The sequence below is a fragment of the Fistularia commersonii genome, chromosome 19, assembly GCF_037954325.1.
Source record: "Fistularia commersonii isolate RoL2024-O1a breed Wild chromosome 19, RoL_Fcom_v1.0, whole genome shotgun sequence".
Classification (NCBI taxonomy): domain Eukaryota; kingdom Metazoa; phylum Chordata; class Actinopteri; order Syngnathiformes; family Fistulariidae; genus Fistularia; species Fistularia commersonii.
Window position 1 is genome coordinate 5,699,093 of NC_141302.1, and position 16,205 is coordinate 5,715,297.

At 42.3% G+C, this 16,205-nt stretch overlaps 2 protein-coding genes across 4 annotated transcripts; one reads left to right on the forward strand and one right to left on the reverse strand.

The window, feature by feature from the left end:
• Nucleotides 1-133: 133 nt before the first annotated feature.
• On the reverse strand, nucleotides 134-10,851 carry efs (embryonal Fyn-associated substrate). Of its 3 annotated transcripts, XM_086166414.1 has the most exons (8): nucleotides 10,613-10,851; nucleotides 9,950-10,144; nucleotides 7,904-9,223; nucleotides 7,436-7,555; nucleotides 4,984-5,922; nucleotides 4,719-4,790; nucleotides 3,324-3,581; nucleotides 134-2,662 (listed from the first exon to the last, which is right to left on the reverse strand). In XM_086166414.1, the coding sequence occupies exons 2-8, from the start codon at nucleotides 9,959-9,961 to the stop codon at nucleotides 2,477-2,479; spliced, it is 2,907 nt and encodes a 968-aa protein (XP_086022540.1). In that variant the 5' UTR covers nucleotides 9,962-10,144; nucleotides 10,613-10,851; the 3' UTR covers nucleotides 134-2,476. The 3 variants fall into 3 exon arrangements, with proteins under 3 accessions (XP_086022540.1, XP_086022541.1, XP_086022539.1); XM_086166415.1 differs by lacking the exon at nucleotides 10,613-10,851 and having other exon boundaries at nucleotides 9,950-10,206; XM_086166413.1 differs by lacking the exons at nucleotides 9,950-10,144; nucleotides 10,613-10,851 and having other exon boundaries at nucleotides 7,904-9,941.
• Nucleotides 10,447-15,444, forward strand: LOC147223521 (dehydrogenase/reductase SDR family member 4-like). The gene is made up of 10 exons (XM_086166416.1): nucleotides 10,447-10,508; nucleotides 11,141-11,188; nucleotides 11,389-11,489; nucleotides 12,692-12,869; nucleotides 13,223-13,324; nucleotides 13,411-13,481; nucleotides 13,790-13,841; nucleotides 14,204-14,338; nucleotides 14,744-14,799; nucleotides 14,877-15,444. The coding sequence occupies exons 1-10, from the start codon at nucleotides 10,503-10,505 to the stop codon at nucleotides 14,989-14,991; spliced, it is 864 nt and encodes a 287-aa protein (XP_086022542.1). The 5' UTR covers nucleotides 10,447-10,502; the 3' UTR covers nucleotides 14,992-15,444.
• The last annotated feature ends 761 nt before the right edge of the window (nucleotides 15,445-16,205 follow it).

Below are 16,205 nucleotides of genomic sequence, written 5' to 3' on the forward strand. Positions count from 1 at the left end.
ACTCGTGTGTTTCCGGAAGTCCTCGGGTATCCGAACTGCGCTCAGCGGTGCTTTTGACAGCTCTCCCACCGCCGGGAGACTGTTTACACGCCCGCCGCGATAAAAAAAAACAACGCGGACACACTCACAAAAGTACTTGCAAAAAAGATGTATTTGTGTATTCTGAACAGGGATATATATATATATATGACAGACATCGAACAAGTGTTTTAAAGTAAAGAGGTGATCTGCATCACTGCATGAGATACGTGTCTGTAACAAATAAGATAAACCGCATCAGATGAGTTCACGTAGTGTAGAAAACGTTTTTTGTAAAAAAAAAAATATATATATATATACAGCCATATGGCTGGCCTGTAACACTCCTCCCAGCTCAACACACACAAGCGGATCACTTTTTTCTCTTATAAATCACCTTGTAAAATCACCCCAGTTAGAGGATGTGCATATGAGAATTTTAAACGTCTTAAAGCTATTCATACAGAACAGAAAGAAGATAAACAAACATATAGTCAAAGGTTACTTGGGGATTATGCGCTCTTCAAAATATCCACAGGGTGTCACTGCAGCAAAGAAACTAGAAAAGCAGAAAACTATGACATCACAGAATGATGAACATTACTTTGTGTCCCGTTGACACTGACGAATATCTGCAAAGTAAGACTAAATCATCAGGTTAAGTAATGTGATCTCGGATACAGATATTAAATCTTTGTTCAGCTTTATCAAGAGGGTTTCACAGCACAGGATTTGCTAGTTTTCCCCGCGAGAGCATCAACGTAAACATCTTGTTGCACGGACCAACGTATTAAGGGTCATAATAAAAAAATGATTCAAGTATATCTGACCGATATAGAATTGTCTGGAACGAGAAGCTGCTTGACATGCATTTCCCTTGATGATGTTGCAACCAGAAGAGACGAATTACTGTTAAATCCCAAAATGAAGTGACTTTTCTTGCCTGGATAAATGTTAGGGATTCAACTAAAGATTGTTTTCCGTAAAACTTGATCTGTTTTATTAAGTCAATCCACTGGATCGTCTATAAAATGTAAAAAAAAAGTGCAAACGCAAACATCAATGTTTCCCAAAACCCAAACACAGTTCTCCAAACCCAAAATATTGATACTGCTCTCATTAAAAAAAATAGCAAAAATAGAAAATATCCATTTTTGATGGGCTGCAATAACAGAATTTTCCACTTTTGTTTGTTTAAAAAAAAAAAAGATTCAAAATGGATTCAGATTAACAAATAATTGCCGACTGATTTAACAATGCAGCTGTAGAAAATGTAGTGTGTTCAGGACTCAAATTGTCAGGTAGTCCATGAAAGGCCAGCAATGCTAAATTAAAGAGATTCTGATCATGGTCAACTTCAACATATTGATTCATGTTAGCTGTTTGTATGTTTTGATAAAGCAATAAAGTTGCTGAGGACAATTGTACCACTGTGCAGCTTTAAGTTTCAAACATTCCCTTTACTGATGACTATTGACGTTTTGGAATAACGTTCCCTTAGCACCATATTTTTGGATGACAGCGTCTAAACAATAAAAAAAAAAAATCTCATCACAGCAATTCCAGCAAAGGTCCAGATGAGTAAGACATAATACTCTGCCTTAGTGTTTCTTACAGCTTAATGAAAAAGTTAACAGACGTCAACATCCTTCAAGGAATAAATAATGAAATATTTCGGTGAATTGTAAGCATGCAGGTCATGAAGTGACACGCAGGGACAGGTAAACTTGGTTGGCAGGTTCCTTATCCTTGGCCAAACACATGACTGTGGGAAAGAACAGTATTGGGCAATTTCTCTCAGACTATTGTTATTCATCATTGGTTATCTCCCTACCAGACAAGACTTCAATTCAACGGGTGCTTCGGACTTCATACGTGATGATGTATAGACTCAGATTGGGTGGATAAGACAAGATGTACAAAAACAGCATGGGAGGGTTAACGTCAGAGGTTGAGCAAAGATAGTCAGAAACATTTCTTCCAGGTATAGTATTTCGAAAACCAGCATGTAATACCGCCTTTTGTGCTATGTTTGGAATAGACAGGGTAGCAAAATAAATAGAAGAGGGAAGGGAAAAAAATGGCCATCTTGACAGGAAAATATGACCTAATAGCAAAGCTCCCAAGACAGACAAACCACATGAACACTCAAAAGCCACGAAACGGCTTAAAATACTCAATAAGTTAACACTCAAAAAGAAAACTGTGCCTGGCGTCAGAACACAGATGCCAATATATAAACAAAGGCAAACCAACACAAACCTGGCAAGATAGAACTGACCCACACAGGTGACACTCTGCTTGGTCACGGCCTGTTCCAGGACTTACTGTTTTTGCTTCGATCCCATTCACACAAAATAAGGTACTGAAAGAGTGAGACGACAAACAAATAAGGCATTTTAAAGAGAGAAAATATATGTATAGTGTCAACAAAGTTTTTTTTATGTCACTTGAAGTATCATGAAGATATCTCTGCCAGACGCTGGAGGAGAGTGGTGAAGCCAGCAGCTTGCTGGGAGAGCTCTGCCACATGGTCCACCATCTCCTGGGTGGCAGATACTGATGGGTAATTTTGGGCAGCCCCTTTTGTAGCCACAACAACGGCCTTCAAAGCCTGGCACAGTCGCCCCCCTGAGGTTGTGATCTGAATGCAGGGAAAGAAAACGAAAATTCAAAAGAGAATTCAGTTTCTCCTGATTGATCTTCTACCATTCCCAAAAGTATGAGCTGCCGGCTAATACAGTAAAAAATGCAGCCTGAACAATGTTTACTGATTCTGCAAGGTCTAAAGTCTGCTTCAGGACATCTATCCAGATATCTGGCAGGACCTGTCCTTTTAGAATCAGTTCACTCATTATCCAAACAACGTCTGATGGCAAAAATACACCAGACGTGTGAGGAACCTGACATATTGCATCACATTGAATGTAATCAATTGGAGCAGCTACAGTGACTGTGGATGTCTGGAGTCATCAAGTAAGCTTAAAGGATGAATAGGTTCTCCCAGCTCAAATATGCAGGAAACAGATGTCTTGGCAATAAATGTTTAAAAACTCAAACAACAATGTGACATATAAGTACATCCTATTTGGAAATATCTTACAAAAACACTGCGTCATCAACAAAATTCTTTTCAGGTAAATATCTATATGTGATGTTGTAGCTTAAAAAGACATAATATAGATGCAGTTGCTGACTGTAAAAAAAGGACTGTCTGCAAAATGCTGGAGGACAATTGGTATTCCCAAATATGTCCAGTGGAAATCTCCTTTATCGAATGTTATCATTATCAGACGGCCTCATACCTTGGCTCGAAGGTCAGCAGAGGTGAGAAGGCGGGAGAGAGTGTCCCCGATAAACACAAGTTTGTGGGCCGTCACAATGAGACTCTTTCCTCTGGCGACAAAGATACGGGGTGGCTGATTTGCCTGAACGCTACTGAAGAGCACGTCGATGGCGTCTGCCAGGCAAGAGAGGTGAGCAAGGCTTTGGGAGGAGTAGAAGGACAGCAGCTCCGTGTCCTCCAGGGACAGGGACACTGGCAAAGGAGGGGAGGGGGATAACTGTATGAAGAAAAGAAAGATGAAATTAGTGAGGGAGAAGAAGTCAGGCTACACTGCCAATAGAACGGAATGTCGAATACATGAAAACAACCACAGATCCTCCAGTTAGTTTACTAAAAAATAAATCACTTTTAAAATGGCTGTGGACTTTGATTTATAACAGTTTTCAATGTTGACAACAATGAATTTACAAGATCTCCACTATGGAAGAATACGTGGGGTTAAATTTTTGCAAGTTGATTAAAAAAGCCTTTGGGGGAGTTTATGGTTAGGTCTACAGTTACAAAATATCTAAAAACTCTTGGTACACATAATAAGTGGTAATAAGTACAACATGAAGAATAGCTGGAATATCCCTTAAAAAACAACCTGCCCATTCTCAGAGAATATGTACACACATGTGTGCGCACGCACACACGCACAAACTTCCTCTGTAACAATAATCATGAACCAAAGTAGGAGAGAGAGCAAGTCAGACGCGAATATGTTTATATACATAGTGTCAGAAAGTGGGTCTGGTGAAAGAATGACTGCTTGACTGCTTTTCTGGCACTTATTGACAAGCAGACTCCTTTCCATGTGAGGCAAGATTGTTACTATTCACAAATGACCTTTTGTCCTCTTGTTGGGCCTCTATGGCATAAGAGAGTAATGTTGGGAGACTAAATGAAAAAAGCAACAATGAAAAAAAATAACAGACTGAGCAATAAAAGTTCCTTTTTTTTTAAATTTCTAACTTGTTTAAATTCTCAAAAAAATTACGATCTAACAAAAGTTTTAATGATGAATACACTCTTTCTTGATGGAGGATGATGGATGAGTGTACAGACTGAGCAAAACATTTAGTCAGGAGATATTGAGTAAACACAGTGAGTCAACAGAAAAAGATGGATTTTAAAACCACCAGGAACCAAAGACCTGCTGCAAGCTGGATCCATGGGCCATGTTTCTTCAGTAAATTAGTAAACAGAGCACAGTGTGACACACAGTCAATCAGTAGCTCATTTGTATAGACTTACTGTGTGTGTCTGCAACAAAACCTCTCTAAGAATGACAGTGTGGCACGCCCCTGCTAGTGTGTGGGCTGCAGGAGCAGGGGCTTCATCGTAAAGAAGGGAAAAACACACTAAGACTCACCCTTGGCTCTGCACTGATTGTTTGCGTTTGTCCATTCTGAGCCAGCAAAACAGAAGGCGGCTCTGGTTTCCCCTAGAATTGTTGGAAGACAATGAACATATTTCCACTTGTGCGCAAAATCATCAATAAAAAACCCTTGCTACCAGCAAAGTGGAGGGAGAAACATACAGAGAAACATAGGATAAAGCTTGAGATAAAGAAGTTGCCTATGAGGGTGATTTGTATTAAGAGCGGATGCAGTCATGATTAAGTCATGAGAACTGACCTGCAGCTTGACATATCCGACACTGTCTCCAGCAGGAAGTGGGGCAGGGATGGGAGTAAGGCCAATTCCTGCATATTCATTACTAGGATCGTCTTCGCCATCACTGGCACCCACCGTGAGGGTCACAGTGGCCGGGGCGGGAGGCAAGGAGAAGGTTGGCTGAGGGGTTGGAGGCAAAGGCCTCTCCTGAATCCAACTACTCTTACGGGAGCCCATTCCGCCTCCAGACGGTTTCCCGTCAGGCACAGGGAGCGCAGGCAATGGCCTGCGAGACAGGGAGTCTTGGGAAGGAAGACGTGGTCGACTCTGAGCCTGCAAGAGGAGAGCACTTTCCTCAAGGGAACGTTGGACCAAAGATAGGAGTCCTTCGGATGGAGGAGCATTGCCAATAGCAGATAAGGCAGGCAGAAGGTCAGAAAGACGCGCCCAGGCCTGCTGGAGAGGCGGGGGAGGGTCCCCAGAATGACTGGCTTTCCATGTTGACAGGATTTCAGCTAGCGAGGTGGCTAGGTCCCGTGACGACAGTGTGGATGCTGAGCAGGTGGCTGTGCTGAGCACGGCGTGAACAACACTAGAGAGCGAAGCTCTCCATTGCACATCGCCAGAGCCATTACTGGAAACAGACAGACGGCGAGTGGAGGTTGAGGAGGATGAGGAGGAGTGAGGGAGGGCTTCAGCGGTCAGAGCAGGCATATCGTATATTCCACAGTCCAGCTCAGAAGAGTCCTGATGATGATCACCACCACTGACCCGTTTCTCTGAACCAGAAACAAAACCCTGTGCAGCCTCCTCTAGGCTGGTGCCTGACTCCGCAGGGCCCAGGGGCACTCCAGGAAGTGTGGGGACACTGTAGACATCATCATCATCAGGCAACGAGTCACCGTGCTGCTCCACATCTGATGTCGACACATTTAGAGTTATGGTGGGGACGTCATAGACCTGCAAGTGGAGAAGGTACAGGAAAAATAATGGGTTTCTCTCTGATGATTTTCAATACTGTTTGCAATTTGTCTGTTTTTACATCCCTACACAAAGAAAACACAAGTACATTTTTCTGCTGGATGAGTGAGCAGACCGAACCGGTTTGAAATGGGGAAAAAAAAAATCTTGGAATTCACAGACAGTTTGCTTCAAATGATCACTCATCACCAAAGAAAGCCTATGATATATCTGTCCCCCTATACATCCATGTGTGAAAGAAATGAATCCACATATGCCGTAACTGGAGAAAAGAGGAAAAAAAATAATCCAACAGCTGGCAAACATATTCAAGGAGCATTTAAAAGAGACCACTGGTGGTATGGCCTTGGCATGGCCCTGACACATGGGTGTGCCTGGGAGAAAATAGCAGCAGCATTTGGACTGGATAGACAGGCTCCCACAGAAGACAGAGACAGGTGTGGCTGCGCCTTGGGGGGCAGGGAGACAAGCCGTATAGCGGAATGTGGGAAAAAATGGTGAATATTTGATAGTCATCTCCTTGGTGAATTCACTTGTACAGACTTGAATTCCCCCCACCAGATTTCCACGGTTCGAAGCATTTTACGCCAAATACCGCTTTAGATCATCATTTTTCACAGTGAAAATTTCAATTTAAAAAAAGACTGCAATTTTATGCGAGATTTTATGCAAATAACCTAAATGAGTAACTTGAAGATAGCAGATAAGCTTAGGTGGGATAACATATCAGTATCAACTGAAATATTTAATTAGAAAACAACTGATTAAATTGTCCCCCCTGTGAGAATGAACACAAGCTGTGTTGAACAGTGCATTGTATTCTTTTTATGGTCTATCAGACATGTTAATACATAAAATATTAGCTCTGTAAAGCTTTGCAGCACTGAGACACAAAGCTGTGAAGGCTATCTTGCAAAAAGGCAGTCAGCCATTTCTATCAGCTGTGGGGGCTATTTCGAAGTGTTTCAAGGCACAAATTTGTGCCACTGCTGTACCGCACAATAAAAATGGGCAGGGAAAGTGGTATGAAATATGACTGTGTTAATTACAGCATTGAGTCATTCATTAATTATCATGACCATTTATCCCAAACACGTGGTCATGGAGGCTGGGGGGTGCAGCTCGTCCTATCGAACATGGGGTACTGCCTGAACCGGATACCAATCGATCACATAGCCTTCTGTAGTTATACACCTATCCACGTTCTCATTCAGATCACCGGACAATTGAGGGTGTTCAGATAGCACACTGGATGATTTTAGTCAAAGGGAGGAAACGTTCTACATAGTCAGCCCCGAGACGGGTGGGCTAACTAATGCACCACCAGACCGCCCTGCATTAAATCAATATGTATGAACAAGAAAACATTTTGCTTTCTGCATCTCAGCTGCAAACAACTTCACGTGCTGGGAGTGGCTTTATACCAGCGGTGCTCCCTTCTGTGAGGAATAAGTGAATGATCAAAGAAATGAAGAGTGCACTTTAGCATTACCTCTGTCTCAGCGTCAGCTTGTGGTGGGATGCTTCGTGGGGTGTCATAGATACCATCATCTTCACAGACGACAGTTGGGACAGGCCGCTGCCACCTGCCGCTAGGAGGGGTATCATATACCTCCCAAGACAAAAAAAAAAAGTGAAAATCACGTTTCATATTGCAACACGACATCTTATAACTCAAAAGTAAGGCTTACTGCAGATGTGTAGGAATAAAGCTTTTACAGTTCAGTGCCATTTGAAAGTCAGTCTATAAAATGTATATTAAGTACAGTTTAATATCAGCATAGTCAGTGCAAAAACAATGACACTCAACTAACATGTAAACATTCTCTAAATCTAAGATAAGATTCCATGATGCGGTAGACATGTTCTCAGGATGGGGGTTTAAACAGAGGGCAGCAAATATTAAGAGACCAACGGTCATGAAACAGACTCAGCCAAAGTGCAGCCAAACATCACATACCTGATCATCCACGGGATCAGAGCTATCAGCATTTTCTCCTTTTTTGTTCTGATCGCTACCTTCCTTCTCAGTGTTATTGCTTGTCCTCTCTTCCTTGGTGTGAGTATTTCCACTCGGCTTGTCGTCCTGTTGTAGGCTTGCAGAGGTGGGCTGAGCGGCGGGTTTGGTGACAAAGTTTGTGTCAGTTGACAAATGTGAGGACTGTTGTGCATCTTTCCGCGTGACCCCCCGAACTGGAGGAGCAGGTGGAGGAGGTTTGCGTGCAAAGTTTGGTGACCCGGGAACTCTACCGTGCCCGGCCCTAACAAGTAAAGGGGATCCCCGATGACAGGCTAGGCTGGGTTTGGCCCTAGCAGCAGCAGCAGAGTTGGGTGCTACTCCCTTGTGAAGAGGTCTGGGAGATGCTTGAATAGAAGGTGATTGACATGGGTGCTGATGAGCCAAAATTGTTGCTGAAGTCCTTTGAAGGCTTACCCCCGCAGAGGGGATTTGGTACATCCCAGGCACATCTTGACTCGCTTTAGATTGGGAAGCACCAAGTATACCACTGGCTGAGGAGGGGCCATTACAGCTGACAGCAGTGGCCACAACTCCTCCTGTTGGGGTCTGGTAAACATCATCTCCTGCTAGCGGTGTTCCTTTTGGCACCAGGTAACAGTCGTCCGAGTGTCCTGCAGTTAGTGTTTCTCTAGGTACCAGATATGTAGTGTCTTCTGATAAGTCAGTTGCTCTTGCTAATCCACTGGGTGAGAGGTAAACAGACTCTGAAGCCATCAGAGTGCCTGGTTGCCTTGCATGCTGAGTCCCTGGAGGTAAGGGACTTACTGGAGTTTGATAAAGTGTGCCGGTCATTTCTGTGCCCCGGCCCCTTAGAGAGGGGGAACGTGGACGGCCCATAATTCCAACATCCCAGTCAGGCCGTGGCCGAGTGCCAGAACTAGAATGAGAGCGTGGACGGCCACTCTCAACTCTGCGCAGCTCCCCGGGTCTTGAGGCGGCTCCACCTCCTCGTCCCTCACCCACACCTGGTGGGGAGCGATACACTCCATCTATGTCCTCTACACTACTGCTGACAGTTGTACGTGCCAGGGGCGCACCGGGCGACGGGCAGGCGGAATCTGGGCCAGGTGGCGGGGCAGTCTGAAGGAGACGAAGCCGGTTGGCTGGGGCGATACCTTGTCTGCCATGCAGGGAGCAGAGCCACCACCCAGGACCCCCATTCTGCTCCTGCTCAAGAACCATCAGGATGTCACCCTTACGGAATGCCAGTTCCTCCGGGCTCTCAGCTGTGTTATCAAAGAGCGCTTTCGCCAAAACCGTCTGAGGAAGAGGAGACATTTACCACAGATATAAACAATGACATATAATTCATACGCATACAAAATGGCTAAGTGGCAGGAGGTTTCACCAGACACTCTAAACACAGCAAAGTGTCTCTTGCCACCAACAAACCACTCATTGACATTGCAGCAGAGACTCAAGAGTATTAAAAGCTTAATTGTTCAGACTTTTGAATAGGGTGAAAAGCCATGAATAGGCACGATCAAAAAAAGAAAAGAAAAATCAAGAATATAAATGAAGGCAGTAAAAGAACGGATGTATGAATTAAAAAAAAATCAGATCTCGCATCTCATCTTCATTCACAGCTGTCATCAAGAGGCAGAAGAGGAGAAAAAGGGGGCAAACAGTGACGATCGATGATCAACTGGACACAAGGGCTTAATGGTAATGAGGGAATGAGAGGGAGGGGGAGGGGATGAGGGACACATCTGTCCCTTGCAGTTTAGGGCTTAATTGCCAACCAAAAGCCAAGGAGTCAGGCCCCCTTTCATTTTCTAAGCCAACCCCCTGGGGACAGCTGGGGCTTTATTGAGCCATGTGGGACCCCCTTAAAACACTACTAAAGTCAATGAAGATCCACATTAAACGTGTGGAAGGTGATACAAGAACAACAAAAACACGCATCGAGAGCGCGGTCAACTTCTGATCGCAAAATAACAGTGCTTGCCGGTGAAAATAAGAACAAAAAAAAAAAAAATCACTCACAGAGACAGACATCGCTGCGAAGTTGTGTGTCGGGAGTAACAATAACTCAGGTGTCCTGCTCAGTCCGGGTCATCCATCAGAAGTGCAGCGGATCCCATGGAAGTATCCGGAAAGTGTCGGCACCGTGCCACAGCTGGCTCTGGGTAGGACACATCTTAAAGCCTAGGACTCGTCGTCCCCGCCTCCCCGTGGATCCTGCAAGCCGAACGATTTTCTTTATGTCTTATTTAACGCACTGATAGTCTGAGCAAGGACAGTCAACCTATACGCCGTGAGACTCATTGACATTTGAAGGTAGTCGCGCAGTAACACCTGTCTATCTTCTCCACGCCCAGTAACGTAATGCTAGATGCTCGGTCAGCAAAAAGCTAACCGTCGCTGTGAATCGAAGAGAAACGAGCCGCGAAGCAGAATACCGTCAATGGCCCCGAGCAAAGCAGCTATCTGGGACAAAAAGGCAGTTCTTTTGTACCAGTAACGTTACACACTATCAAAAAAGGTCGTCTTTTACCGCGGCCTACCTTCTCCGAGCTCGACAACGTTAGCCGCGTTAATGCAGGTTATTTCCATCACCTTTCACTGGAAACGCGTTCAACCAACAAAAGACGCCGCTCTGTAAAACCGGCGAAGGCGTTTTGTTCGGTGAATTAGCAGCAATATTACCTCGTCTTCTTCGCTTCGCCGATAAATTTCACGTCAGGGTTCGGTTTAGGAGACGTGAAGCCACCGCTTTTCGTGCGTGAAAATCTGTGACCAGTGGCGTTCAATCATCCACGGCAATGACAACAAAATGATCCCCTCCTCCTCAGTTGTTGACGTCGCTCGCTAATCTGCTAGCATAGCCCGGGTGCTAGCGCGAAGCATTAGCCCAATCCACTTTATTGTGAAGTCGATGATCTCGCAAATGCTCGCGATGCACGGAGCCACCCGATTGGCTCCCGACTGCGGGTTGCGTTCAGGGACAACAGGAAATTGCGGTTCATCATTGGAACAAAATGGAGGAAGAATCAAATCGCTGCTTAACAATAATAATGAAAATTAGAAAAACAACACGACAAATTAATCTAGTAGCACAACTCAACAATTGTTCATACATTAATTACTGGAAGGCTTACTATTTGGTCGGAGTGGTGCAGACTAATTTATGGCTTTTATTTTGACATAGTCGTTTTATTTCCCGGAAAACATTAGGAGCGACGCTATCCAGGTCGGACTGAAGACCCTGGCATGAGTTGGAAGGTATTTCTACACATCATTTAGATCGTTAAACTTTTGTTTGGTTGATTGCATGGCGAGTTAAACCGAGACGATGCGCGATCGGTGATCAATAACGTCAACGTAATGTTTATTAACAGTCTAAACAAAAGCCCCTGCCAAGCCATGTGACCTTTACCCCGTTTACTTGCTGCGTTCAGGACAGTCGTGTGTCTCGTCCCCAGGTGCTCTGCAGAGGCGCTGTCAGGTACATCAGCGGTCGTGGAAACATGTCACAAAGCAGCCTTGCCGGGAAAGTAGCCGTGATCACGGCTTCCACAGACGGGTAAGAATCACGCTGTGAGTAAGTGAAAGTGTCCAGCAGACAACGATCTATCATGTTCTAATGTGAATGCTCACTAAAAAACATTACTGCAATATATTTGACTTTTAAGATGTAGGGGCTTTAAATGAATAAATAAATAAATAAAAATCAATGAATGGGATTTTCTGCTTTCACATCATACTTGGTGAATTTTCACATTAGTCTCTTGCCAGCCTTCCACTTCTGTGGAGGGCTAGCAATGTCTCTCAAATGTCTCCCCAAAAATACCTGTAGAGAAGATTATATAGACGAGTTTGTCTATATCTACGACATCACAATAAGATAAGAAAAAAAAAATTAAATAGGAAGAATATTCTCGTTTTTTTTTTAAATTAATTGCTCACAATTTTCTACGTATCATTTCTACTGCAACTGCTCACCAAAATTATTTCTGCAAAATATTTCAGAATTTTAAGATGTAGGGTCTTTTTTAAAAAAAATATCTATGAATCACATGTTACACTTTTATATACAAGAGGACTGTGAGGTCCCACTCAGAAACACAGCCTTTGGACAAAATGCTCGTTCCGTAAAGGCAAGTAAGATCTGGACAGTCTCCCACTTGCCAGTAGGGAGTGTCCCACATTTCAAACCTTTAAAACTCACCTCAAGCAGTGGTTGAAAGTAAATCAGTCCTGTAACCACTAACTCTTAACTTCTTAGTAATGTACTGTACTGTGCTGTTATTGTAACCTTTTGCTCTTTCTTATGTCTTGTTGTGTCTTTCACTTATCTGCCTTGGGTCTGCGGATGTAAATTAGCATTTTTGCAATAATCCGGCATATTAACGTCTATTAGATGCATCTGAATGGATGTTCATTAATGTGCACTGTCCCTATCAAATAAATAAAAAAATATATAGATAATATATATTTATTTATATATTTAATATATATTCTAAAATATATAATAGAATTTTTAGGTGAGTTTCTTGCCAGTCTTCCACTTTTGTTTTCATCCTGGAAACATCTAATTTCCTTAAGAAAAAAAAACAAACAATAGGCAAACTAATAATGATGAAGAGTTTGTAAATATGTAGAAAAGTAACCAAAATTGAAAGTTATCATAAAATCTCCAGTGATTCTGCATCACTTTTGTATCCGCTGTCGGTCAACCTGGTCCCCCCCCTGACATCCCATCATGACGCTGGTGCTCCTGCTCAGAATCGGCCTGGCTGCCGCTCAGGCCCTGGGAAACAGAGGGGCCCGTGTGGTGGTGAGCAGCCGGCGGCAGGCCAACGTGGACAGGGCTGTGGCTCTGTTGCAGGGCCAGAACATCCAAGTGACCGGAATCACCTGCAACGTCGGCAAGGGAGAGGACCGAGAGAAACTGGTTCGGACGGTGAGTCCCGTGAGTTGGAGCGTCAGTGTTTTACCGTGGGTTAAAGATATTAGAAAATATTTCCTTAAGCGGACACATGGACCAACAGCCAATCCAAACACCCCAAAAATGTAAACAATCAATTTTAATTCATTTTTGAAGCAGTTCTTTTTCAAATGACATATATTCAAAGTCTGTATTAACACTCATGACTTCATTATCGAGTCCACATGCAAACCCCAAACAGAAAAGCTCCTGCCACCACGCTGCCCTCCACTACAACAATTATGACTAAATTAAGCTTATCTGTAATCATTTTTCTATTCAGTTATTTTTTACCGTCTCTAAAAAGCCTGATCCTCTGGTTTAAACAGGCGCTGGAGGAGTGTGGGGGGATCGATATCCTAGTGTCCAACGCAGCAGTCAACCCTTTCTTTGGAAATATGATGGATAGCACAGAGGAGAACTGGGATAAGGTGCAGTTACCAAAATCATTATATTTACTACTACTACTATGCATTTCAGTACGTATAGCTCTAATGTTCAACATTTTGCTATTTAGATCCTGTCGATTAATGTGAAAGCGGCTTTCCTCATGACCAAGCTGGTGGTGCCTCACATTGAAAAGAGGGGGTGAGTGAGCTGAAACAAGATTGATAACATCCTGGAAAAAATACCCAGTATAGCTTTTTTTTAGCAAGATACAGAAGGCCCTGAGGTTCACATTTATCTGTATATAATCATTTTTTATTTGTTAATCACTTAATTTACCATGTTTTGTCCAGTAAAATGGTTTAAAATTGTCCCACAGTGGTGGGATGATTTAAAGAAATCATGTGAAAAAATTAGCATTTATATACAGGAATGTATTAAGTGTATTGCTATATAGCCTCTTGGAGCTTCCATAGAAAGGTCTTAATGATTCTTAAATTTTCTTTCAGTGGGGGAAATGTCGTATTTGTGTCTTCAGTCGCTGGATACCAACCCATGCAGGTAGTGCATGAATCTTGTCATATTCCAACATGGTCTTTATGAAGTAGATAAATTGTTGATTCCACTCGACTGAACGATGAGGCTAAAATGGTCTTCATCCATCTCAAGTTAAAACTCTGTAGGTTTATCATAAGAATAAGAATAAGAAAAACTTTATTTATCCAGAAGGAAATTGTTGATGAGAGATGATATTCTTCAGAGGAAATCTGAAATCACAAGGTTCACCAATACATGCTTTTACTTATAGTATTCAAGCAAGTGTGTTCATAGCTTAGCCCAGAAGCACTGCATGTACATGCTTGTGTGGATAAAGTTGTCGACACCCCAGCAAAAATCCTGACTCTTTCATGCCATCCCCACAGGCCTTGGGTCCTTACAGCGTGAGTAAAACAGCCCTGCTGGGTCTGACCCGGGCTCTGGCCCCTGAACTGGCTCACAGCAACATAAGGGTCAACTGCGTGGCTCCCGGAGTAATCAAAACCAGGTTCAGCGCTGCGGTAGGTTTGATCTGCGTGACTGCTTAGTTTCAGTTACCAGGAAGCGGTTGTGTTAGGTAGAAGCTCACTGAAAACCCCGTTGGCCATGGCCCCAAATTCATGGTGACAGAACGAAATGTGTTTGACACAAAAGTGAATACTTAAGAAGTGTTGATGGCGTCAAAATGAACAAGCAGAAATCGGTTTAAAATATATTTGAAAATCAGAAGGGAGAAAAAAAAATATCCAGGAAATTTTTTTTGGATGAATATATTTCGATGAAAATGACTCAACTACTATATCTATTTTGTTCAATATTAAAACATACATTAAAATGAAATACCACTAAATGTAGAATTTATTTGTAGTGCAATTAACTTCTTGTGACTTCATCTGAGTTAGCTCACATTTTCACTTTATTTTCAGTTATGGCAAAATGAGGATATTATGGATGAGTTTAAAAAACAGCTCAGCATTAAAAGGTAAGTCACTTGTCAATTTTTTAAATGATAGATATCAAATACTTTGGAGGATTATTTGTGTTATATTTTCCCTTTAGAATTGGAAATCCGGAGGAAATTGGAGGAGTCATTGCCTTCTTGTGCTCGGACGAGGCCTCCTACATCACCGGAGAGACGATAACGGTGACAGGAGGGATGGGATGTCGACTCTGAAACTTCCGGCCTCAACCATATTTTGCAGATCATTGGCCAAGATCTTAGCATATGAAAATTCTCAGTCATTCAGAATATTGATTGTAGCGATGTTTGCCTTCTATGGAGGTACAGTGGACGTCACTGCATTTCTCTCACGTTGCTTGATCCTCTAAATTGTTTTCCCAAAGGTCATGTTCTAGGTATTTTGTTTTATCAAGAATCTGGCAAGTGAGAAACACTGGGATTGTGCCTCAAATCCATGAAAAAGTTGGGAGCTCAGTCTGTGTTAGGATTGTGATTAGGATTTTAGTAAATACTTACATTATTTTACTTACACTTAATCAAAAAAACTATATACTTACAGCAATAAAAAGTGCCAGCAGTTGACAACAAGTTTCTTCATTTAACTAAATGGTTCTGTGATGGTTCTGTTCTCTAATTTTATAATAAAATTCTTCATACAAATGACAACCACTCAAGTATTGATTTATCCTGTTATTTTATTCCGCTACTTTCTGGCTGTCAGACAGGCATTTAACCTTCATGACAGTGACAAAAATGTTTTTTGTCTTTTGTAATGAAGACAATAGTATAACTCTTTTGGTTTAATATATTTATTGGGCAGTTCATAAACAATATATTTAGTTCACATTATTGCTGTGACAGTGACCAGTCAGAATAATAAATATTATAATTGAATTCCATTAGAATTGCAAAAACATGCTGCGTTCTTTTCGGATGTGTGTTTTCCTCATATTTCAACGGTGTTTACCGTTTAAAGACAGATTCCTCGGGGTCATCTGGGTTTCCAGAATTCCCTAAGAGTGTGAACAATCGTGCTATGTTTGGTTTTGCAGTAGCGCTTCAGGAAAAGCTGGGGGAGAAAACAGACTGCCAGTCAACAGAGTTATAAGCACAGTGTAAAGTTCTTGTAAAATATACTCCACCAAAATACAATATCTATATTCTTAATGTCTAACGCACAGACTAGCAAGAAATGTGTAAATTTTCTTATAAAAATAAGAAATACTGATGAAGAATTTAGTGAAAGAAGGCAGTTTCACAAATAGAGTTTCAGTTATTGCACGTTTGCATGCATTATTACACATGTAGTTTCAGTTATTACAAATATTTACAAGGGTCATTGCACATATAGTTCCATTATTCTACATTTTAGTATGCATTATTGAACATATAGTTCAGCTATTGCCCATGTTGGAATGGGTTATTAC

Coding starts and splice junctions, on each gene's coding strand:
- efs (XM_086166413.1), bottom strand. CDS start 9,241: ATGTCTCCTCTTCCTCAGACGGTTTTGGCGAAAGCGCTCTTTGATAAC. Junction 4,791..4,983: donor TCGGATATGTCAAGCTGCAG/GTCAGTTCTCAT, acceptor CAACAATTCTAG/GGGAAACCAGAGCCGCCTTC. Junction 2,663..3,323: donor CTGCTGACCTTCGAGCCAAG/GTATGAGGCCGT, acceptor CCCTGCATTCAG/ATCACAACCTCAGGGGGGCG.
- LOC147223521 (XM_086166416.1), top strand. Junction 12,870..13,222: donor GAGAGAAACTGGTTCGGACG/GTGAGTCCCGTG, acceptor TGGTTTAAACAG/GCGCTGGAGGAGTGTGGGGG. Junction 14,339..14,743: donor AAACCAGGTTCAGCGCTGCG/GTAGGTTTGATC, acceptor CTTTATTTTCAG/TTATGGCAAAATGAGGATAT.